This window comes from Sander vitreus, chromosome 4 (genome assembly GCF_031162955.1).
Source record: "Sander vitreus isolate 19-12246 chromosome 4, sanVit1, whole genome shotgun sequence".
Lineage (NCBI taxonomy): Eukaryota > Metazoa > Chordata > Actinopteri > Perciformes > Percidae > Sander > Sander vitreus.
This window is the reverse complement of record NC_135858.1, coordinates 14,647,226-14,671,971: the sequence shown is the minus strand read 5'-3', so window position 1 is coordinate 14,671,971 and position 24,746 is coordinate 14,647,226. Positions and strand designations below refer to the sequence as shown.

Below are 24,746 nucleotides of genomic sequence, written 5' to 3'. Positions count from 1 at the left end.
AGACTTAAGGAATCGACATATCTCAGCTAAGGTAATGAGGCAATTGGAATTATGTAAGAACACTTATAGCCATATTTAGCAGGCTACAGAAATTCTGGGATCCATGTTATTGCGAGCTTCATTTAACTAACTAAAAATGAGTCATTTTGTCTGGATAGTGAGACTTGCTGAGGCTCAGGGTATTTTTGTAAATTGATGTCAATCAGTTGTAATAAAAAAAATGTGTATGGATGGATTTCATTCAAACTGTTTTAACAGAAATGAGATGAGCAAAACAGACATGTAACAGACAGTGCTGTAAACAGACTGCAGGCTGCAGCTGAACTGGAAGTCCCTCCCCGGAAAAAGCATGGGGAGGATTTGGGAGGAAGGCGACGCTGCCAGCAGCTGATGATGGTAACCTACATCTATAACTGTTGTGGATGAGGTTTGTTTCTGCTTCTGTAATGTTACAGCCCGCTCACAAAAATGGAGGGACGGCAGGATGACGCTCATCAGACCGATCTGTCGAGGTGAGAATAGGCTATTAATCAAACAGGGAAGTGGATATTTTCACCGCGTACACCACAACATAATGTGGATGAATATAAAGTATTTTATATCCAGGCGGTTGTTTCCATAGCAGCGCGTTTGTGTTTGGATCTCCGTCTCTGCTGCTATGAAACAATTCATAATCAATTTAATAATATGCTCGGATGCTGCACAGTTTAACGTGCAACCCCCCTTCTCCTCTTCCTCCCGCCTCCAACTCCTGACAGACTTTTGAAAACTTGGGCGTGTCTTTTTGGATGTGTTTCCTTAATGTTAGGATAAAGAGGATGCTGTGTTAGTTTTATGTGTATACCAAATGAAGTGTTAAAGTATAGGCCTACACCAGAAGAGGAAGCAGTTGTGGATGATTCCTGTTTATTCAGTTAATGTTTGGCTGCATGTAGCTTGTTGTAAACATAAAAGCTGGAGTAAGAAGTCATCAGTTGGGCTGCACTAGGGTTGGGTCTGTGGAAGATGAAAGATAAAATATCAACAGGTGTGTATTTCACCACTTGTACAATACAAGGCTCACATCTCACACACTGTGGAATCAATGCCAGTCTTCTACTAACAGGCCAGCTGAGGGCGCCACAGATGTTAAGCCATTAAAAGTGTCTCATATGGTTATGATTAAATTCATGCAGCCTTGTCACTCACATCACATGGACAAATACAGCAGTTGGTTTGTAATCATCACAAAGCAGTAACTTTTGTGGACATTTTACAAAATGTTAAATGCTTAAACATTTGAAGGGAAACCGCCAATACCGACAGTAACCTAGCCTATGTCTGCCATTTCTTATTATAGATGCACCTAGTTACTAAACCTACTGTGAGTTGTGTTGTGACAACGTTCTGTTTGTTCGTGTGTGTGTGTGTGTGTGTGTGTGTGTGTGTGTGTGTGTAAGGCTGTACTGGGGGTCTGGTATTGACACAGTGACCCTCTTGTCGGTAACTATGACAATCCAAACAGTGCAGACCCCCTCATGTTTAATGTTTGTGTCATAGTTTTACATCTGTAGATAACTCAGTTTTTATTATGAGTTTATTGTTTCGAAAAGTGTTTTAAAGCCTTATGGTTTAGGCAGCTGTGACATTATTCTGATATATTTTTAAACATGCTGCATGGTTAGTGTTGCAATTATGTTTTAGGGTAGAACAGGGTCATCTGGAAGCCTTTCCTGCAATCAAAAACAAGTGAGTGCATACCATGGTAGCCTAAAGCCACAACGATTATTTTCATTTTTGATTAATCTGCAGCATATTTTCTGAATTGCTCTTTTGGTCTGTGAAATGTCAGACAAAAGTGAAAAATGCCTGCCACATTTTCTATAACTTAGGCTATGGCGACATCTTTGAATGTCTTGTTTTGTCCAACTAACATTCCAAACCCAAATATATTTAATTTACTATCACAAAAGAGAGAAAAGCAGCAAACCTGCAAACTGTTTGGCTTTTTTATATATATATATATATATATATATATATATATATATATATATATATATATATGATGGGAGTCAATGGAATGCTAACGTCGGGTGATCGCTTTGTAGCATCAAAATGGCGCCATAGGAGGTTCGAGCTCTGAAGCGAAGTTTACCCCCTTGGCTTCTCCTCAGACCGCGAATCTCCTATGGCGCCATTTTGATGCTAATAAGCCATCACCTCCCGTTAGCATTCCATTGACTGCCATTCATTTTGGCGCCACTTTGACAGCGAATAACTTTACATCTGAAGCGTTTAAATACTTTATTTGTCCATTGTTTATTTCTTGTCACGGTCTGTCAGGAATGGCTTGGACCCAAATGCAGTTTAGATGATTTATTAAACAAAAATGAAGTACATACCAAAAGTGTCCAGAAAGCAACAGGCAAAAACTAATTCCAGAACAAACAGAACAGGATCTCAAAAACCGGAACTCAGAGACGAAAGGTAGACTCCAGACACAAACACACTCACGGAACACACACTCACGGAACACACAGCAACAGAATACACGGCAAACAGAATGAACAGAAACATAATGCTCCCACACAAGACAAAGATAACACAGATACTAAATACACAGGTTAACAAGAACTAACAAGAAACAGGTGACACAACAGGTGAAACAAATCAGGGCAGAACAATCAAACAGGCGGGAAAACAAAAGACAGGAAGTAAAGTAGATAGGACAAGGGAGACAAGACAGACTTCAAAATAAAACAGGAAACAGAACATCACAATCATGACATTTCTAAACAAACACGACAATGTATAAAAGGCTCCATTACCTTGTACCTCACGTTATGGCTCCGTAGCAGACATTTTTGTAAAAATAGGCTAACGATTGTGTCATAACCACGCGACTTACTGTCGCATAGTAGAGGAATTACCGTATGGTTCAGGAGAAGCGCGCAGGCAGTTTTGTCTCACATTAGTTGTTTAAGTGTAATTACTAATGTTAACTAGCATTTTAGTTAGCAATAATTACCCTGTGCCTATGTTATCTCCTTACATATACCTACGCTCTCCGTCTCTGCAATATTCGGAATGATTGAGATTTCTCTTGGCACAGCTACCAGAAGAGTTACAACTTTCAGACACGTTGCTCACGGCACATTTACGTCGTCTCTCTCAGTTGGAGGCTGCGCAGTAACGCTCAGCCATCACCGGAAAAGTGCTTCTAATGGCCTTCACTGGTCTCCGTCCAGAGCAACGGGATCTGTTGGTCCATTCTTATATACTGTCTATGGGAATGAGCATGACTAGAGTCTCTCAAAATCTGACAAAAATCTTTTAAACTGACCTTTGTTGATCTGAAATGAAGACAGATTCATCAACTGAATGGCCTATTTCTCGCTTGAAATGTTTTTAGAAACACGCTTCAGTGAACTATTTTAGTAAAATATGAGATCATGTATGAGATCGTATTCTGAACAAGCCGCCATGACAGTCTGTCTTTGAATTTCTGGCGAAACCAGACCCACGTGACGCATTCGTCCAATCAGCTGCCGGTTTTCATTTTTGGCCAACAATACAGATTAGCGCCGCCTGCTGTTATGGAGACGTATTACGTCTCGTCGCTTTGGTGTGTTCTGAGGCACTTTTTTGACCAATTTAAGGACTGATCAGTCCAACTGCCTTTTCTGCCGACGTTTGGCCGTCGGCTCTGTGTGTCCGGGCCTTACATTTTTAACAGGGGGGGCGGTTTGTTACGTGCACCCATGACAAGCCAACCGTCCCATGAACAACCACCGCCACCCTAGATATAGTTAGCGATACACAAACTATTTTTCACTTTCGTTAACATTCATTCATGTGGTGTCGGAATAATTGGAAAAATTTGTTCACGGAAAATTCACACTGAATTAACATTGTGAAATAGGGCATGCGAGTGCCCTTCTAGTTTTAGCTCTGTTTTTGGTCTCTACCAATCTTGCTCTTTTGCTGCTAAATTTAATCTCTAACTATGTCTGTCTGCTGTTTGGTGCTGAGCAGCTACTTTTTTTAGAGCTTTTTCTCTGAAAACAGCTGCCTGCTGCGGCTGAAAACGACACTATGAAAGTGGTGAGAGTGAACAAAAACAGTAAAGTTGCGGGACGGACACCTAAACAACAACTAAAACTCACTATAAAGCTGCGTGAAGCCAAGGGGAGCCGCTTAGTCTGTAATAATTCTCTGTAGATTCATCACTAAGACTGACTTATACATTGCTATTACAAGTCATGTTATAACTGAACTAAGTTGGGCAGCACTTTTGCCCTTGGCCCGCTAGCCGTTTAATGGGGCCCTGCAGCTTTAAACTCAAGCTGCAAAGTGGGCTGTTGATTCGCAATGGAATTGAGAAAAATAGTATTTGCAACCCTCACATTACTAATGACTTGATGCAAAGTTAAAATGATTTAGTAACTTGTATCTACTGCACATTGAGAACACCTGCCGTCATAAATTATGAAGAAAAGGATCTTTGTAGCCTACTTATTTGCTCTCAAAACTTTGACCCAACCTCCCTTAGCCTACTCTAAATTTTGTTTTGAAAATCGATATATTTTACTTTGCAACATACTAAAAAGATGGTAAAAATATTTTTATTTTATATATTAGTTTAATAGTTTTTTTTTTCCCCTTGTAGAGTGTCTTATAGGGCTATTACAGTTTGATTTGGGCTTATCTTTGTTGTGCAGTTGAATAGCAGTGGTCTGGTCCGGAGGGTTGTTAAATGCGAGCAGTGAGCGTGGAGTAGTGGAGGAGGTGGAGGGGTGTGAATCTTTAAACCCTGTTAATCCTGCTGTCCTCAATCTGTGCCTGTCTACCGGAGGAAGCGACAGGACGGGTACACTCTGCTCTGCGACCAAACTTTGTCGGCTGGGAGTTTTTCTTCTTTATTGCACCTGCTGGAAAGCAACAGATCGACAGTTCAGTTTGTGAAGACGTCGCATTCACTCGGAGTTAATCCTGTTCACTGGAGGGTTTTAAATATCTGCTGCCGCTACGATGAGCGCTGCGGAAAACCCAGACACCGACTCCGACAAACTGGAGTCTGTGATACAGGTGAGGTGCACCGGGCCTTCATCCATCCCCCATCGCTTAACATACAGTAGCCTACTGCTGTGTGATGTGATGAATAAAGCTGCTGGTTTATGTGAGTGCTTGTTTGTGTTGATATTGTGTTGTCATGCATCAGCAGTTTTGTTGTAACTACTATAGCACCTGGTCTTGTGGCACTTTTCTTTTATTTATTTCTTTTCTTTTATTTTTTAATTAGGAAAAGCATTCCTTTTACAGTGTAGGTTGGACATATCAGTGTTACTGCAAGTAGATACATACTGTCTATCATTGTCCATATGTATGGTGAGCAAGGGATTTGCAGTAGCCTACATTGAATTTTCATTTGACTGTCTAGCTCTTCCACATATTTTTATGCTGAACGGCTTGACTACCTGAACATGGGAAGCTTTAACATTGCATTTTACAGATGGGCAATAGTAGTGAAAAACAAACAAATAAGACCAAATAAAATGATAATAGAAAAAGGGGGGTATACTTGTGGCACATTATCAAACACATCATCATCATCATCCAGATTATTATTTATTGTTATATTGCCTGTATAATATATTATAATACTCTATAATTGCTGGGTCATTTTTATCTCTCGTGGTTTATTTTCTCTCTAAATGTCTCAAAGGTAAAGCATCAAATGTCTGTGTTGTGTACATCAGAGGCTGGAGGAGAGCGTTCTGTCTGAGGAGAAGAGGCTAACCGTCCGGGGTTCTTCAGCAGACGCCCCCCCTACATGTCTACCTGCACGAGTGCGAGAGATTGTTACAAAGAACCTCAACGATAGCTGTAAGTGGCAACATTCTGCTCTCCCATCATATCAAATGTATGTTTTGACACTTTTCTTTGCCTGACCGTTGTCTCCGTCTGCCCTCTCTCTCAGCAGCCGGGGCCATGTCTTCTGTTATGTCCCTCCAGGAGGAGAACCGGGTGCTGCAGGGAGAGCTGGCGAGGCTGGAGGACCTGCTGGCACACAGCAGAGCCGACCGAGACGAGCTCGCCATCAAGTACAGTGCAATTAGCGAGAGGGTAAGACGCCAGGACAACAGCAACTGGCACTGATAGTAAGGTGGGCAGAATAGGGAAACTAGATAGATCAAGTATCATGGTTTCTACACATGACTGACCCTCATCTCCCCTCTTTGTATTCAAAATAAAATCTCAAGACGTTCAAAATCCTCAAGGTTACATACACCTAAAGGAAATGCTGTGGCACTTTGCTGTTTTCCCATTTCATTATTTTCCTGGCCTTTCTTTGTCTGAGATTTGCTGGTCTCCCAGGTGATGGGGCTGGAATGAGCTGAAGTGGAATGTTGCCATGGCGTCTGTCACCCTGGGCGACTGTAAACAGGGGCTTCAGTGGAGACGGGAGTATGTGTAGTGGTGGGTGGGCTCCACACATCTCATTTTGGGTTGAACATTACTGAAGGAAACATGCAGGACTGCATGCAAAAACAAAAGACAACTCGGATGAAGTTCCTTTAGGTAAATAAGGTATTTTATAAAACTCCATAAATTAGGCTACTGTAAAATAATATTAAACAGTCTTGTAGGCTGTTGAGATAACTAAGCTTTTCTATCCTTCTACCAAATATGACTTACTTTAGTAAGTGAGTGGCTTTAGGCCTTTATTCTCTTTCAACTAATTGCATTTATTGTAATTAAAGTAAATAGTAGTTGGTCACACTGGGATGCTGCAACTTTGTTTTCTGCTGTTGGAATCAGAAATACTTATTATACCTGTAGTCCTAATTATAGTTCAATATGCATAAAAACACAAAGAATGTGGGATACAGCGCAACAGTTAACAATACTGGGGCTACAACTACAGTATGAGTGCAGCAAAACAATGATCCTGAAAACAATATAGTGTGAAAGTGTAAAATCTCTGTTATCGCTGTCCTCTACTTTATTAATTATAATACACATACTACATTTGAGTGTTAAACATTTACAACATTCCGTATAGATCCATATAAACTGAAAAGACTGAGTCAGGGGCTTTTAGGTCTTAAAGTAAGCATGATATTACTGAATATTCACAGGTTTGGGCGTATGTTAAATATCAGGGAGGTAGTGGGGAATATTTTTTAAAGACTGAGGTAATTTCTCTTGAAAATAGAAAAGAACACATAATTGTTACATAAAATAGAGCACTGACTTAGAGCATTTACTGGAAGAATAACCATGTTGCCCTCAGTATCTGTTCGATCCAGCTCCAGAACAGCTACTGAATGGACCCTGTGGTGAGATTGTTTGTTCCTGTTTTCAAGATCACGAATGATCTTTTAATCTCAAATACTAAGTACGTTGGAATTAACTTTACGTGTAGGTAGTTTAAATTCACAGCATGGCAGCACTGTGTAGATCTGTGAAACAAACATCACCCCCCTGCCTCTTACTTTGTATTAAACCCACAGCTGGAGCAGGCGCTACGTTTTGAGACGGGAGACGGGGACCATGGTTCACCGGAGTCACGCAGCCTGGCGCAGCAGAACCTGGATTTACGCCGGCGGCTGGATGAGGAGCAGGCGGCCTACAAGCGTAAACTCACTGCATACCAGGAGGGTCAGCAGAGGCAGGCGCAGCTCGTGCAGAAGTTGCAGGCCAAGGTATGATTGTTTGACTCTGTCTTCAGCTGAAATGTAGTCTTCGGGGATGTTACAAGTCAGTAATAGTTTTCTTGCTACTTTAGGTACTTCAGTACAAAAAGAGGTGTGGGGATCTAGAGCAAATGGTGCAGGAGCGGTCCTCAGAGTTGGAGAAACCCAGGTTAAGTGTGAGTGGCGTTTATTGATTTTGACTCTCGGACAGACAACATTAACTTTCCACAAGTAACACTTAAACCATCAACTATCTTCTCATTCAGGGCCACAGTGAATCCTCAAATGGTTGTCATCAAGAAGAATCAAGCAGCAACCTGGAGGATGCCTTAATCCGTCTGGAGGAAGAACAGCAGAGGTGACTGATTACATGTCACACAATATCACTTGTTTTTGCCTTCTTGCTCTGTCAACATAATTAGTTTGTCCCTCGTGTGTTTTCAGGAGCAGCAGTTTGTCTGCGGTGAATGCCATGCTGAGAGAGCAGCTAGAGCAGGCCAGTTTTGCCAATGAGGCTCTCAGTCAGGACATCCGCAGGCTCACTGCTGATTGGACGAAAGCCAGGGAAGAACTGGAACAAAAGGAGTCTGACTGGAGGAGAGAAGAGGAGGTGATAGAGGGATGCTTACAAAACAGTAAAACAATTTAAATGGAGAACAATTTAAAGATAATTGACATGTTATTTCTGTCTTTGGCTCCCCTTTCAGTCTTTCAACAGTTACTTCAGTACTGAGCACAGTCGACTGCTGACGCTATGGCGGCAAGTAGTCGGGTTTCGGCGGCATGTCTGTGAACTGAAGAGCGCCACTGAAAGGTCAACAATGTGTTAACTGTTTGCCACATGATGCCATTTTCTGGGTTGTAATTGGAATCTTTGATGGTACTAACAGTTTCCTCTCTGTGTCAATCTCTCTCCAATCTCAGGGACCTGTCAGATATGCGTAATGAGCTGGCTCGGACGTCCCACTCTGCTCAGGTGTCTTGTGCAGGTCTGTCTGCCACCCTGCATACCCAGGAGGGAGGCGCAGCTCTGGCCCTGGAACAGGAGAAAGCTCTGCGGGTTCAGCTCGAGCAGAAGCTGAGAGAACGAGTGGCAGAGATGATGAATCTTCAGACCAGAACAGACGCAGAGAGAAGTGAGCTCAACGTCAGGTCAGTGACTGGGTTTAGCTCTCTTACAGGTTTGTTATAAATTAAACATTTGTATGAAGGCCTTTTTAACGGTTCCCATTGTGTTGACTTTCAGGTTGTCAGATTCAGTGCGAGAGGCTGAGAGACTAAAGGGCCAAATTGATGAGAGAGACAGAGAAATTGTCATACTGATGAGGAGGGCTGAGGTGAGAGGGTAGTCCTCTTTTTCTAATTGTCAAAAATGAAAGGAGCAACACTTTTGGACTGACTGAGACCACACACACTCACTATTCCTCCAAATGTGTATCAATCCGCAGCTGAAAGTAGTCCCTTAAAAATACAGTATTTACTCCTGTTTGAGTAACATTTGCCAAAAACTACAGTGCCCAGCTGTATTTAAAAAAGATTCAGGGTTACATGTCTTCATTAGGAACAAATGGACTTGTAGCGGAGAACCACAGACAGGGAAGTCAGAAAGTATTAAGGGAAGGACTAACACATTGTTGCTTTTGGTCTTTTCATGGATTTGTTGACAAGAAGGCTGTAATGCTTTTTCAGTTGCATTAATCTTCCTCCTCGAAGTGACTGAGGTGTCTGTTCTTCATTATGTTTTCCTTCAGGAGCAGAGTGACAACAATGAGACTGACATGCAGGTGATGAGAGCTCACACTGAGACATTGTTGGACACTCTGCGGGACATCGCTCAGGTAAACTACACATATGCACGCAGTTTTATATCACAAGTATGGGAGTGCTTCATTTTAGTTTTCTTTTGTAGACTGTTTTGTCCGATGGAGAGTCGTCATCCGAGGCAGACCAGGACAGCACCGGGGCTCCGCTGCTAGCATTGATCCGTGGCTTCTCCCCTCACCGCTCCTCCTCTCCTCGCAGGTCGTCCTCTCCCCCTCGGCCCTCCTCGCTGGCTCCCCTCCCTGAGCTGTCAGCTCTGCGCTCTGCAGTCACAAACAAGACACTCCAGCTGCAGGTGACATTTCAATTCATTCATTTCAAATGATTACAGTAATTGTCTCAGGAAGAACGCACACTGGCGATATTGTGCTTTAATTTTGTGTTTAATGTGCTGAGGACAAAGAGACAACTAAAAATAATGCTGATTTTGTAAGAACAGTGTGTTTTCATAATAATACTTCCCCAGGTTATTATGATGCATGTATTGAGAGAATATAAATGTTCACATATTTTAGACAATAATTACAGAGACAGAGGGGACTATGGTTGTTTACTTCCCGCCTGGAAACAGTCAGTGACAACATTACAGCAGTCCTCTAACTCAGTGATTCCCAAAGTGGGGTCCGGGGACCCCCAGGGGTCCTTGAGGGTATTCCAGGGGGTCCCCAGCAAAAAAGGGAATCCTTTTTTCACCAAAATGTTCAAAATATTTCCAACCATAAGTAACACAATAACACAATGTATAACTACTTTGAACATGGGTTTCATACACTTTCTGTAATAAAACATCTAAAAACAAAAATTCTATCAGATGGGGGAATCTAGGACAAAATCTTATCAACTAGTAGGTCCATGGTCTAATTTGTGTCAGTTTAGGGGTCCTTCATGTGAAAAAGTTAGGAACCACTGCTCTAACCTAAGCAGCTATCTACTACTACTCACTAGAGGTAGGTGACCCCACTTGTGTTGTTTGCAGGATGTTCGAGGGCGTCTGCTTTCTGCCCAGTCCTCGGTTCAACAGTTGCGCAAGCAGCTTTCAGAGACTGATTTGGCTAAAAGAGATGCAGAACAGCGAAACCAAGCTCTGCAGAGAGAAAAGGATGCTGCTCAGAGAGAGAGGGAGACAACACAGAGAGAGAAGGACCGTCTGAAGCAGGAGAGAGACACACTGGCCAGGTTTACAGACAATTACAGTACATCACCTTTTTACAGTCTGCTTCTAATCATTAAATATTTTTGTGTATATAACTATAACTGTTTTCTTATGAACATTGCAGTGAGAAGGTGAGCTTGGAGAAGACAGTGCAGGCAGCACAGAGCAGCAACCAGATCCTACAGATGGACTGTGAGAAGCTCCAGCTGACCGTGGCGTCCACACAGCGAGAGCGAGATCATGAGAGGGAGGAGAAGGAGGCCGCCATTCAGGAGAGAGGGCGGGCAAAGGCAGAGACTCAGAGGATGTAAGTAGGCTGATTGATGGTGATTAAGTGCATGCGATGTGGACGCTAATCCACAAAGCCTTGTGCAGCCAAGGAAGCAAACGCCCACAGGAAGCCATTCATTATATCTGTATTAGCTTCCTATACAGAGAGATCTTCATTTACAAACCCCTCCTGACCTCCTTTACCAACACAACCCCAAAAACTGGTCAACAGATCTGATGCCAGCTCTTCCTGCAAATCAGAGCGGAGCTGCCCTGACACCTTCATACCTTGAAATTCATTTTTCACATATCGGACAAGCCAGCTGACACAGTTCGCTGAGCCCCACTACTTTTATGTCCAGTATGTATATGCCCAACAGATTTGATAGCTTTATAATGCTTATGACTTCTGCTGTATGTTTCATCTTCTATAAAAAATACACTGTATTTCACCTTTTACTGGGCCCTTAGGACTCGGTGCTGCTCAAATAGTACCTACGATTATTCCCCTACTGAGCCTCTCATTAGTAGCCCAAAAATGTATTGTTAAAGTACCGCATGCATATTGTTTTGCTACAGACAAAAGCAGTGGGATCAGAGTGAGAGTCGAGCCTCGGCTCAGCGTGGAGAGCTGTCTGCAGTGAGGGAGACTCACCAGCAGTGGGAGATTGAGCGGCAGCTGCTGGAGCGAGAGAGAGCCCAACTCTCTGAAGCACTTGCTCGGGTAAGAAAAGTAAACTTTTGCTCATTTAACATTTTGCTGATTTAATATTCTGTGTTCTCATGTTGTGTGTGACCTTTCCCCTCCAGGCTGAGGGCAGTAACGCAGAGCTCTCTATGCTGCTCAACAAGCTGCAGTCTGAGGATGCAGCTCTCAGGGACTCTCTGGCCAAAATGGGAAGCATGAATGAGGGAATGGCCCAGGACAAAACTGAACTTAACAACTACATTCTCCAGGTAAGTGGAAGGCAAAACCAAGGGCAGAGGGGAGGGGAGGGAGAGAGGGGAGGGTGTTGAGCGTCCTGACAGCCTGGTGTCAATTTTTGCCGATGGCGCCCCGGTAGAAGGAGCACATGATGAGAGCTCTTGCTCTCTTCAGCTTGCATAGGAAGTAGAGGCGCCGCTGGGACTTCTTGGCCAGTGATGCAGTGTTTGTTGTCCAGGAGAGGTCCTCACTGGTGTGCACCCCCAGGAATTTGGTGCTGCTCACTCTCTCCACAGCAGCACCGTTGATGGTCAGTGGGGTTTCAGGGGTGTGGCCTCTCTGGAAATCAATCAACAACTTCCTTGGTCTTGTCGACGTTTAGGAAGAGGTTGTTATCCCTGCACTAGTTGGCTGACCTCCTTCCTGTAGTGGGTCTCACCAAGTTGTGTCATCAGCAAACTTCACTAAGTGGTTGCTGCTAAAGTTGGCTAAAGTGTTTTTACGTGTTGGAGCAACACTACACCCCACCCCGTATCTGTCTCCATTTATCCCTATTTCGTGTGTCTTGTAGTCTCGATACAACGAATCAAACCAATGGGGATAAGAGCACATTCATGATGTTGCCCTTGGTTACACACACAACAAGTTACAACAGTAGTTTTGTGAAGAATGATAACAAAAAGCTAAAGTAAATTAATTGGAATGTCTCAGCTTCCTCTCCAAGTCTTACCCTTCACTCTTTCTCTTAGCTGGAGGAAGAGAAGGCCCTCCTGCAGGCTCAGAAACGGGAGGCGGAGCAAGAGAAGTTGACCATAAGAGATGAGCTGGTCCGGTTGGAGCAGGACCGGCTGGAGCTGGACTCTGCCCGCATCACGCTTCACCAGTCACTGCAGGATGCCGAGCTTAGCCGGGTGGGGATGGAGGCAGAGCTCCAGAGTCTCAGGGCTGAGAGATTTAAGCTGCAGGAGAAAGTCACCCAGGTACATAAAAATATATATATATTACGTCATCTTTTAAAGGGTCCAACCTAGATTTTTATTTGGCTAAAACAGCCATGGAAACTGTCAGTAACATGGGAAGACTTTTACTGTTCACACGTTTTTTTTAATTTCTTGATTGTTTCTTGTCACTCATGTTTTCTTTTTTGGCTTTTGTTGATAGCTTTGTGGCGAGGTGACCTCTCTGGGATCAGAGTTGAGTCTTGCCAAAGGAGATGGCCAGAGAAACGAGGTGGCATTAGAGGAAGCCGGCCGTGGTCGGGCAGACCTGGCCCGGGACAAAGCAGCGCTGGTGGTCCAGCTGACGGCGTCTGAGAGAGAAAACGCCATTCTGTCAGAGGAACTGGCTGCTTTCAGGTGTGTGTGTGTGTGTGTGTGTGTGTGTGTGTGTGTGTGTGTGTGTGTGTGTGTGTAACCTGTGTTTGTAACTGTGCAGGTCGGAGCGGGAGTCCCTGGAAACCAGTCTGTTCGAGGTGCAGCAGCAGCTTGTTCAGGTGGAGTCTCGTAGGGAGCAGCTGGAGACGGAGAACCAAAACCTTCGAGTCCGCTGTGAGACTGCAGCAGGTGAGTGACAAAGTATACAAACGCAAAGAGGTCTAGAATTGGACACAAATATGCCTTTTTAAAAGCTAAAGTGAAGCTGTTTGGTGTAATGGGAAAGACGGTTAATATGACAGAATATGATGTGAAGAACCCAATGATTGAGTCCTTTGTTTGCCTCTCCTGGATGTTGTCCTGGATGGGATTTCCAGCTGAACTGAGGCGTGTACGCTCGGATGGGGAGAATGTGTTGGCCCAGGCTGAGAGAGAGAAACAGGCTCTGACTCAGACTCTAAATGCTGCACAGCTAGAGGCCCAGCAGGCTTTACGCAAGGCCATCTCTGAACATCAGGAGGAGGTGGAGAGGCTGGTCTCAGAAAAGGTCAGAAGGTTCAGTGGTTCAGTGTTACTCAATGCACTGTCTGTAGACCTATTTGTACTTTTCGGATTAGGCTGATGATCTTAAATCAGTGTTTGTGCTCTTGGCTGCTCGTTTTCACAGGAAGTGGTGCGGCACAGCCTGTTGATGGAGCATGAGGGCACTCTGAGGAGGCTCCGGCAGGAGGCGGAGGATCAGCTCCACAGAGCCGGGAGAGAAAGAGAGGAGCTGCAGGATGAACTGAGGAGTCTCCAGCATGACAGAGATCAGAGTCTGCTGCAGGCAGAGACTGAGAAACAACAGGTCTGATCAGAGTTCAAGTCTCTGAGAAAAATCCTGCTAATAATAATAAAAATGGTTTCAACCTTATTGTCCTTTCTGTCATGGTATTTCAGTAGATACAGTATAGAGACAGTGTGGCTCAGTTCCGGTATGTCTTTTTGTTAACCAGACCTTGTCTCTCATCCCAGGCCCTTTCTCTGAAGGAGGCAGAGAAAACCGTTTTGTCTGACAGGGTGTCCACCCTGCAGGCTGAGCTGTCAGCTACAGCCCTGGAGGCCGAGCGGATGTCAAGAGAAGCAGCTCATTACAAAGAGCAGGAGCAGGTGATGTGAAGTTATCTTCTGTTGTTGTTGAATTATCTTCGCTAACTAACACAAACGTATAAGGTAGAGATTCTAAATAGGCTTTTTTTGTTGACATATTGTTTTTACACAGATCAGAGTTGGGGCTCTGACCAGTGAGCTGCTGGAGCTTCGCTCTCACCTGGAGGATGCAGCTTCTGTTCATGAAAGGGAACTCCAGAGTCTACAAGAGACTTGTACTGATCTTCAGTCACGGGCTGATGTTGCTCTCAAAGAGGTAGGTGATACTATACAAGTAGGAATATGAGAGTGATACCGTACATATCAGAGAGCACATACCTCCACCAAGGCTGCACATTCCTTCATTTTTTGTTTTAATAATATAAAACACAATTTTTGTAGGCATTTATACATCAACATACACATAGTGACAAGCATGGGATTTACTGTATGTGCTGTGTTATTGTCATTAAAGTAGTTGCAGTACACCATTAGAAAACAAGAAAGGGCAACATTTTGAAGTGCTCATGGCCGACAATGTGCAAATACACATAGTGAAATGAGTTGAAGATTAAGCAGTGATTCAAACAGAAAACTACCCTGGAAACCAGACAAATCTGCAAGCTCATGTTTCATATACAGTACTTTGGCAGATAAGCATTTGTAAATTAGTGTGGCAATGCCAGGCTAACAAAAAAAAAGCCCTGGGATAAAACAATGCAGGGGGCTGCGTTGATGGGGGCGTATTTTTAGATATAAAATACAATTCAAAAAGCCCAGTTTGAGTAACAAGTAAATGTGTTTAGGAGGGCAGCGCTTTTTCTTGCAAGGCTTAAGTTGGTCTGAGCGCAGGCTTCGTTGAAGTTCAAGCACTGAAAGGAGTTGAAATGCAGGTGAAGTGCATATAATATACTGTAGGTGGAAGAGTCCGTTAACATGTAAGTGTACAAACTAAAACACAATATCAGCTGAAGTATAAGCTGAAGTGTAAGCACTGAAAGCAGTTGAAATCAATTGTGCGTGAACAGTGAAAGCTGTGCTTAGTTATTCAGAGGACCTCAAAAGGTTTGAAAAGTTCAGGTATTGAAAGGAGTTTAAAGCAACTCAGTTGTCAATCCTTAAAAAAAAAATATTTTAATAATATTTAAAAAGAAAGAAATTCAGGCTGCATATCTATCTTGGATCAACATACATGTAGTGATAGATGATCAAAACAATAAAATGCACAAACATGCCTTGCGTGGTGAATAAAGTTTGGATGATGTCACCTTCCACCAAATGTTAATGAAAAATGTGTTGCGATATCCTGTGAACGAGCAAACAGAAATCGGACCTTTCTAGTGGGCGTCATGAGATAAGTCACCAAATTCTGGAGTCTGTTCGGTTACATCACCTTGTACCACACATGACTTTCACCCTCCAGCTGGATCAGTGCAGAGCTTCTCTCTCAGCTAATGAGGAGAGTCGAGACCAGCTGAGGCGGGACCTGTTGGACAGTGAACGACGTCTCAACCAAACTCAGGACGCAGCAGAAAACAACAGAAGAGAGGGGACGGAGTTGCGACGCAGCCTCGCTGACGTCACCAAGGAGAGAGACACTCTCAGCCAGTCGAATACTCAGCTGAGAGAAACTCTACGAAGTGCAGAAACGGAGAGAATCAGGTAAACACTTCAATGAATGAGAAAGTATCCGTTGACGGAAATGCAATGTTCAGAGTAAAAAAAAAATCAGATTCATTAAGTGTGTGTGTTGGGGTTTTCAGTGTGAAACGACAGTGTGAGGAGAAGGAGCAGAGGCTGGCTGTGCTGGAGGAGAATCTGTCGGCTAATCAGAAGGAGGTGGCAGAGCTGCGCAGCTGCCTGAGAGAAGTTGAAAGGTCACGACTCGAAGCTCGACGAGAACTCCAGGAGCTCCGCAGACAGGTCAGACATGCTGCATTTCCTCCTTCACACCTCTGTGACATTTAGAAAGAAACTTTGTTTTCAGTCTAGGCTTCACATTTGCGACTGTGTTGTGATTTTGTGCCTTCTTTGGCTCCAGCTGAAGGTTCTGGATGGAGAGAAGGAGCAGAGAGAGAGGGAGGTGGTGGAGCTGCAGACTCGCCTGTCGCTGGAGGAGCAAAGAGAGGAGGAGAGAGGGAAAGAGGTTTTCACCCTCAAACAGAAGTTAACTGAGGCTGAAACAGCTCGAGGCTCTCTCAAGAAAGAGGTGAGGATGGAGGAGAGTGAAAAGACATTATTTGCTTCCTTGCTGTGTCACTGTGTCATCATTTCTCATTCTTTTGTTTTTCAATGTAGCTTTCTTTGACTCAAAAGCGCCTGCTGGAGTCTGAGTCGGGCTGGCGGGGCTGCGAAAGAGAACTGACCGCTCAGCTGCAGGAGGCGCGTGGCTGCGAGAAGAAGATGCAGGATGAAGCCAAGAACTTGGCCCTGCGCGCTCAGGTGGCTCAGGACTCTGCTGCTCAGTCCAGCCTGCAGCTGAGCGAGGCCCAGGGCCGACTGGCCGCCACAGAGGCAGAGCTGACCCGGGCCGAGGCCGGGAAGAGGGACCTGGAGTTTCGTCTGAGCAGCCTTCAGTCCGCACTGACGCGAACGCTGGGTATCGGAGCAGGCGGCAGGGGAGGCAGGGGGAGAAGCCCCGGGGGGAGCTCCACATCACCAGCCACTATGTCACGCTACCACAGCGTTTCGCCCCTGCGCTGCTCGCTGTCCCCTCCTAAAGGTAAGCAGCTCTGCAACACATTATTCCGATATTTATTCAGACATTAAAGATAGCTCAGTAACCAGAAAAAGAATTCTAATTTAGTGTAATTGTTATTAAGGACTGTCTCAAAGAAGATTACTTTTAGCTGCTTAAAGTCTTTTTTTTACTAGATTCTTGAGAAGTATAGCAACTATTCCAGTGGGCCATATCTCATATCCAGTATAATGTGATCCCTCCTCTCTCTATAAAAACAGTTCATCTGTGGTTCATCTTTATATTTCTTTTTTTTTTTTTTTTTTACAGAATTTCGAGAAAGCACCCCTGACAATACTTTAGGCTCAGTGTCTCCTGAGAGAGGGGATACACCGCTGCCTCTCCCTCAGCCAGAGCTGGACCCCGACACACTGCGCAGTGATCTGAGAGACTTCCTCCAGGAGCTGCGTGAGGCACAGAGAGAGAGGGTAACAGAGCTGCACAGCATGGGGGGGAAAAAATCACAAAGTAAATAATAATAATAATTCAAGGCTATTTTTGGGTGTGTATGGTTCAAGTCTTTGTTTATTGCTGAGTTTGTAGGATGATGCTCGATGCCAGCTGGGGGCCTTGCAGCGGGAGCTGGAGGAGCTGACGGGGCAACGAGACTCTGCTCTGAGTCGTGTCACTCACCTACAAAACACCTTACAGGAATACCAAGAAGGTAAAACATTTTGCATTTGTCCATGTAGTTTCAGAAGATAAACCCTTAACCAAAAGACAAAATAATACTCAACAATATGCTAAATAATAATCACAAAGCCATCTTTAATGTGTGTTAATGTGTGTGATTGTAGGGAAGCGTGGACTGGACGAGCGTCTGACTACCACTCAGATTTTGCTCCAGCAGCAGGAGGAGGTTGTGAGGAGAGGAGAGAGAGAGAGGAGAGTGCTCACTGACAGGGTGAAGGATTTAGAGCGGGCGCTGCAGGCTTCTGAGATGGATAAAAAACATACACAGGTACACAACCACGTTTGTGTACTCGTGTGCACGTATATAAACACCATGTATTTGTACTGCCGCTTGCACAGCAGTGACCACTGATCTGCCTTGATCACCATATGGCAGCGCTCAACAGTAGGGCAATATGTAATAACAACAGATGCCACACACATAGTGTCACACCTCTTGTGGTGTCTTTGTCAGCTCTCCATATGTCTGTTTTTAATGCCAGCACCTTTAAAAATATGCCACCGTCTGGACAACAGGAGGAGCAGGGACATGAAGTGAAAGTAATAAAAAAAGCAGCAAAAAGCCTGAATAGACAAAACTTTGAGTGTGTGGGTGCTATTGAATTTGTTTTTCTTTTTAAAGTCTCAGGAGGATTTATGAAGAGACAAAGTAAAGTTGGAGCTTAGACACAGCTGTGGATCATCTGCGTGTGCTTTGCGTCTGTTTGGCCTAACAGTGTTTTGGACTGTCTGTGCATGCCTCTGTAATCTGGGTCTAAAACTCAGGTTTCCATTATACTACAAAGAATTTTGCTCAACCGACTGGTCTCGAAAATCATCTCTATCCTCCTTCCATCTCTGCAGGATCAGTTGAATAAGCAGCGTGCTGCTGAGATGCGTCTGGAGGCGGAGAGGAAGCGTCTGCGGGAGGCGCTGGAGGCAGCTGAAGCCCGGGCCACCAGGGTGGAGCTGGGGAGGCGCAGTGTGGAGGGGGAGTTGCAGAGACTTAAACTGAGTGTGGGAGACCGGGAGGCTGACAGCCAGGCCTCCCAGGAGCGCCATGACTCTCTACTGAAACAGGTACAGCAGGCTGATACGGAGTCCTTTTATGTGCTTCTGATTGTTCTGGCTTGAAATGCACAGTTTTTGTAAAGTAAAGTAAATTTATGATATATTTAATGTTCCTCAGAATTGACCAAGCCATTGGTTAATGTAGAAATACTGTATTTTATGGGTCTGTAATTTCCTCATAATTACCTCATAAATTTTTAAGTTTCCTACACAGAACTGTGTAAAATGGCTGTAGACTCTCACTCTTGTCAAAGAACAAGAGTGAGAGTCTACAGCCAACGGTCAACATGCTAACATGTTAACAGTTCCAATGCTTACATGCTGATGTTTAGCAGGTATAATGTTCACCATGTTAGTTTAGCGAGTGCTATTCTCTTTGTTGGTTTGCTGACTTGATTGCACATTAATTTGATTTCTACAAACCGCAGGTGGCAGAAAGAGAAGCCTGTGTGTCTCTGCTCCAGAGAGAGGTGGAGAGGCTGAGCCAGGCTCTGCTCAAAGCTCAGGAAGGCGAGTCTTTACTCCAAGAGAAGACCTCTTCCCTCAAAAAGAGCCTTCAGGAGGCAGCGGCTTCTCACAGCTGCACACAGAGTCGTCTGACCGCTCTGCAGAAGATGCTGAGTGTGGCTGAACAGGACAAAAGGCTTCTACAGGTGAGTAAGACAGAAGGGGGAAAAATACCTTGGACAATGCGGATGAAACCCGGATACTGATGTGATGATAATTTTGTTCCAATAAGGAACGAATGGATGAAGCCCGAGCGTCATTAGTGGAGGGGAAAAGAAATGTGGTCACCCTCACTGAGCGCGTGCAAAGCTTGCAGAGTGAGCTGGACCAGAGTGAGCTGAGACGAGAGGAAGTGGAGGCTGAGCTCAACAACACTCAAGAGGTGAGGGAGATAAATAATCGACAAACATCTGCCATTATCAAGTCTTCAGCAAAAGACATACCATGGAAAGAGAAAAAAAACGCTGCAGAAGAAAACGTTTCCCAATACATAACATATATATATATATATATATATATATATATATATATATATATATATATATATATATATATTAACCTTCTCAATGTGGTTGCTTTTCTTTCTTCTCTAGAGTCATGTTTCTGTATGTGATCTCTGTCTTTCCTCCGTCAGGCTCTGCGTCAGCGCTCGGCCAGTGTCGCAGATGCTCAGCGCAGCGCCCAGTCAGCTCAAACAGAGCGGGCCGCTGTAGAGGAGCGACTGCGTGGGCTGCAGCGAGCGGTCGCCATGCTTGAGACTGAGAAAAAAGATGCTGAGAGACAGGCTGTGAGGCTGGAGAAAGACAAGGATGCACTGAGGAATACACTGGATAAGGTCATCACTGTAGCTTGTGCACATCTTGTTTCATTCAATCGTTTCATTCATTCTTGGTTCATTCATTCGTTCTCTGAATTAAAAAATTCAAAGTTCATGTGCTTTATGGACACATGTTGGGTAGGCGCAAAAGAACTTTGTGACCCTATTAGGTCACAGTGAGCAGAGAGCGCCAGAGTCATAACCTGACATGCCAGATGGTTTGATAACACAGAACCATCTGAGTAGCAGGTGATTGGATTAATCATCTGTCTATCACGTCCGCCATTGTTGTTTTGAACGAACAGGCGGGGCCATCACACACACCTCAACCACGCCCGTAGCTGCCAGTAGCTCCTCACCGGACGCTGATTGGTTCGGTCCGCTGCTTTTGGAACACAAACGCATTTACTTGAAGCCTGACAAGATGGACTTTTGTGTGTGATATGTGATCCCGCGATTCTCGCGTGCTTTCGTGATATCGTAAGAATCCAGCTGCTGTGCAAGGATACTACAGTCATAGAGGGTCAGAACATGACACACAGATTTGATCTATGAAGTGTTTTTGTCTGAATTGGGGTCACTTAGAGCACTCATTCTTCGGTCAAATGATGGATACAGGACATTTTGGTTTTTTGTACACAAGACATAGAAAAGACAAGAATTGTTGACTCTCTTGGTCCTCATCTGAGCTCACCACTAGTTTTCATACCATGTGTAAATGTCCAATTTCTCCATCAAAATAATAACTTTCACCTGCATCTTTGAAAACATGAGTCTGCAGCCATGCTACTCTGTGGGGAAGTGACTTTTTTTGTAAGGGATCTCACTCTTTCTTATTGGTTACATGTCTGTTTCATCAGGTTGAACGTCAGAAGCTGAAGACTGAAGAAGGCAGCATGCGGCTGTCTGCAGAGAAAAGCCGCTTGGATCGCTCTCTGAACACCACTGAACAGGAGCTGCAGGAAGCACAGCAACAAATACTGATGCTGCAGGTAGGGAGCAAACCAATACTGACAGATCTGTCAGAAATCCTACCTGCCTTTATTATGGCATACCGTGCATAATAAAGGCAAAAACCTCTTAGAAGCTATACCAAACTGCTGTTAGCAGAGTGAATACTGGCGACACTGAATTTGTTTTCTTAGCTGCTTCACACCTCTGAGTGTTACTGAGCCAGCTGCGGTCCATCATGTTTCACTGAAGGACAAAGCCAAACAAATGCTTTAATGGGCCGCTCACACCTTTTGCAGTGAGACTTTAACATCAGTCTTTAACTTGACAAATGAATTCCATAGTTTAGGCTTTATATGTTTTTCGTGGAGTATAAATTATTTTCCCATCACTTATTATTTAAACCACACAACCACCAGTTAAAAGACTGTTTACATTGTGTAAAACTCTGTGTCTTCACTGACTTGAGTTACGATGGTTTTAATAGTTTCATGAGAAAACATTTTCTTTGGTGAATGTTACAGGAGAAGGCTAGCATGTGCTTTACTGTAGCACTGGAACGATTAAGTGAAATAATAACTCACAGCAGGACAGTCTTACTGCGTGAAATAAATAGTTTATTCAGCCCTCCTAAATATTCTTTAGATTACACCTTAAATTTTGGAAGGTCCCGTAAAGCACTCATTCTTGTTAGTGCTTCACTCAAAAACAAAAGATTCAACCAAAGCCCTTAGATATTTCTGGGGAGGCTTTTTTCCGCTCTTATAATGCTCAACAAAGGTCATAACTTTTTTTTTTAATTTACCACAGACATGCTATAAACAAGCAAATACATGAAGCTACAGTGGGCTTCATAAGAACTCTGAAAGAGTCATTGAAGTTGTTTATTTCACTGTTAACTGAAAAACTTTTCCCAGGCTGCAGTGTTAATCAGCTGAAGCAGTAATTCACAAACCTTCAAGCATTTGCTCTAAGGTCCTGCGGAACTACTGTGATTTGGCAAAGAAAAAGCTCCATAATATTTATCGAACTTCAAAGGCTATTTTTGTAATTGCTGATTTTGAACTAAAGTATATCTTTAGCATGTGAGGTAACCAGTCTACGGTGTATAAAAAGAAAAAAGTTGAAACCCCTATACTAGAGCTGAAAGTAAGAAGAAAAAAGTGGAGAATCTGCACATTGTGTCATTTAACCTAACAACAAGAACCTTTAAGCATGTTGGAGGTTTGTTAAAGGATCTTCTCCAGACCAATAAACATCACAGGTGTTAGTAGTCAGAAACGTGAACATCATATTTGTGATGTTTACTTATCTATAAATAATGCGACTAACTAAATGTTCCAGTTAGTCTATGTTTAACCAGTTGAGTTATTTGTTCAGTGTCTCGTTTCATGTAGATGGTGCATCTTTCCCAATTTCTGCCCAAATTGTTTCCTTAGGCCCCAATCAGACAGAGCACGTTTTAGCAGTCTGGGGTGGCTTTTTGTAATTGTTTTCAATGACAGTGAGGCGTTTTGCTCGCTGCTTTTGCTCGCTGCTTTTGCGATGCTGCTTTTGCGATGCTGCTTTTGCGTTGCTGAGCGCCTTGGAGCTGAAAAAACTCAGAGCGGAAACAACGCCCAACCTCATTATTAACTTAACAGCAAAATAACGGTTGGATGAGGGGGTGATTCGATGGTTGCTTAGCAAGAATAACAAAAAGAAGCAACTGGTCTGATCAGGCCGTCTTCAACAAGAAAGGCAGTGCAGTGCGCCTGCATTTTGCATCCTGCAAACACGCTCTGTCTGATCACGGCCTAAGGTCTTAAAAGATATGTACATTTTTCCATTAAAAAGATGTCCTGAACAATATCAAACCATTGTTTTTTGCCCTGGAGGATCATCTTTATACCGATTTCTTGTTAAAGCTGTTTGCAGGCTACAAGTAAAATCTTTTTTGTTTGCCCATTTGAATATTCCCTATAGGTACATCACAGCACAGTTGTTTGGAAGGCAGAACCCATAATAAAACCCTTTCATGACTGCATTTACCTTGTTCCAGAAAGGTTTTAGTTAAGCGCATTTCCAGAAAACATATGTATGTATGTTGTGTACGTTTGAGTATGGTTTTCCTCCAGGTCGCCACAGAGCCTCCATCATGGTTGTTGGGTGGTTAGCTGTCTGCTTTTGATCTAAAGGTTTTTGAAGAACTGAACCAAATTCTATCCAGCGTTTAGATGTTTTCTATATAAACTGTCTGAGATGTTGTATCCTGCCCGACTATCTGTCCTTTTCTTTTTAACATTTTGTTCTTTACCACGTGTCTGTGTGTGTGTGTGTGTGTGTGTGTGTGTGTGTGTGTATTTTGAGTAGACTCAGCTGGCTGAGACGGAGCAGTCACAGAGTCTGTGTGAGAGTTTGGTGAGGGAGCGTGACGAGGCCCAGCGGGAGGCGGACAGACTGAGGACCAGCTTCAGGGACGTAGAGCGAACGCTGGGCACCAGAGAACGAGCTCATCGACATAGAGTCAAAGGCCTGGAGGAGCAGGTACACACCTCATGGCTGTATTGAAGCTTTAACACAAGTCTTTCTCAAGTTAAAACCTTTTACACTTTTCATTCCCTGCCACAATGAATGAGCTGGTTTGGGGTGTAATTAAATGTAGTTTTGTCACCCACTGTATCATTGCAGGTGTCCACCTTGAAGGAGCAGCTGCAACAAGAGATGAAACGGCGGCAACCTTCTCTTCAATCCTCCTTATTGTCGGCAGGAAAGTGAGATACAGCTTAATACCAGAAGCACCAGCACTCCACGTCTAATCCAGGGAAAATCCACTCATCATGAATGTCTGAAAGCAATATTTACTCAGACACATTCCTAAAATTATTAATACTCTACTGTTTAAAACATGATTTATTTTACTTTGTGACACTGAAATGAAAACCACTTTGACATTGATATTTTGTACAGTGAAGAACACATAACGACCTGCAGCACACACTCAGCCAATGACAGGCGAAGAAACGGAGCGACATGATGCAGCAGCTGTGCTGAAAACACCATCAGCCTGCTGATTGCTGGCAACAATCTGTACTTGATCCTTGCTCAACATCTTCCCAAACCTTCTGCTCTTATTCAAGAAGAAAACCCAAATCACCGCAAGGATGTTCCTCCAGACAAAATCTGGATGTAGTGCAGGAATGAAAATCTGCCAGTTGTGCAGTTTGGCCCAGATTCCTCCACATTTATATTATCAGTCGAGGACGTGAAGAGAATGAAAGGAAGGTCTTCACTGTGTGCGAGTGCCAGGAAACAAACGAATTGAGCATAATGAGCTGCACTGTATTTTCTCTCAGAAACCGATTTTATTCATTATGTGTTATATACACAGTTTTATAACTGAAAAAGGGACCATACGGCACTGTAGTATGATGGTATACTTACAGTATGTGTTTTTTATTAGTGAATGTTAGTTTTACTAGGTGTATATACTTTGTACTTACTGTATAAACGCTGACAGACTGATGATTAATAATATCAATATGACTTGTATGGACAATACACATGGCAGCCACATGTCTGCAGGAGCATAAACTCACTGTGTGCACCATAATTCATGTCTTTCATAAATACCTTTCAGTGCACTGAGCTGCAGCCTCAGAT

The 24,746-nt window shown here is 43.7% G+C and overlaps 1 protein-coding gene across 3 annotated transcripts; it reads left to right on the top strand.

The window, feature by feature from the left end:
• The first annotated feature begins 357 nt into the window (after window positions 1-357).
• Window positions 358-24,716, top strand: crocc (ciliary rootlet coiled-coil, rootletin). 3 transcript variants are annotated; one of them, XM_078248541.1, is made up of 37 exons: window positions 358-512; window positions 5,739-5,865; window positions 5,960-6,105; window positions 7,497-7,688; window positions 7,772-7,855; window positions 7,946-8,037; window positions 8,124-8,289; window positions 8,387-8,493; window positions 8,604-8,831; window positions 8,926-9,016; window positions 9,431-9,517; window positions 9,589-9,795; window positions 10,477-10,676; window positions 10,778-10,960; window positions 11,503-11,647; window positions 11,734-11,880; window positions 12,598-12,828; window positions 13,010-13,203; window positions 13,283-13,410; window positions 13,599-13,768; window positions 13,889-14,068; window positions 14,236-14,370; window positions 14,483-14,626; window positions 15,773-16,011; window positions 16,113-16,272; window positions 16,391-16,558; window positions 16,648-17,071; window positions 17,357-17,514; window positions 17,630-17,750; window positions 17,884-18,047; window positions 18,623-18,838; window positions 19,258-19,482; window positions 19,569-19,718; window positions 19,971-20,171; window positions 21,014-21,145; window positions 23,457-23,630; window positions 23,775-24,715. In XM_078248541.1, exons 3-37 carry the CDS (start codon window positions 5,971-5,973, stop codon window positions 23,859-23,861), a joined length of 5,865 nt encoding a protein of 1,954 aa, XP_078104667.1. In that variant the 5' UTR covers window positions 358-512; window positions 5,739-5,865; window positions 5,960-5,970; the 3' UTR covers window positions 23,862-24,715. The 3 variants fall into 3 exon arrangements, with proteins under 3 accessions (XP_078104667.1, XP_078104666.1, XP_078104665.1); XM_078248540.1 differs by lacking the exon at window positions 358-512 and adding an exon at window positions 4,722-5,067 and having other exon boundaries at window positions 5,963-6,105; window positions 23,775-24,716; XM_078248539.1 differs by lacking the exon at window positions 358-512 and adding an exon at window positions 4,722-5,067.
• The last annotated feature ends 30 nt before the right edge of the window (window positions 24,717-24,746 follow it).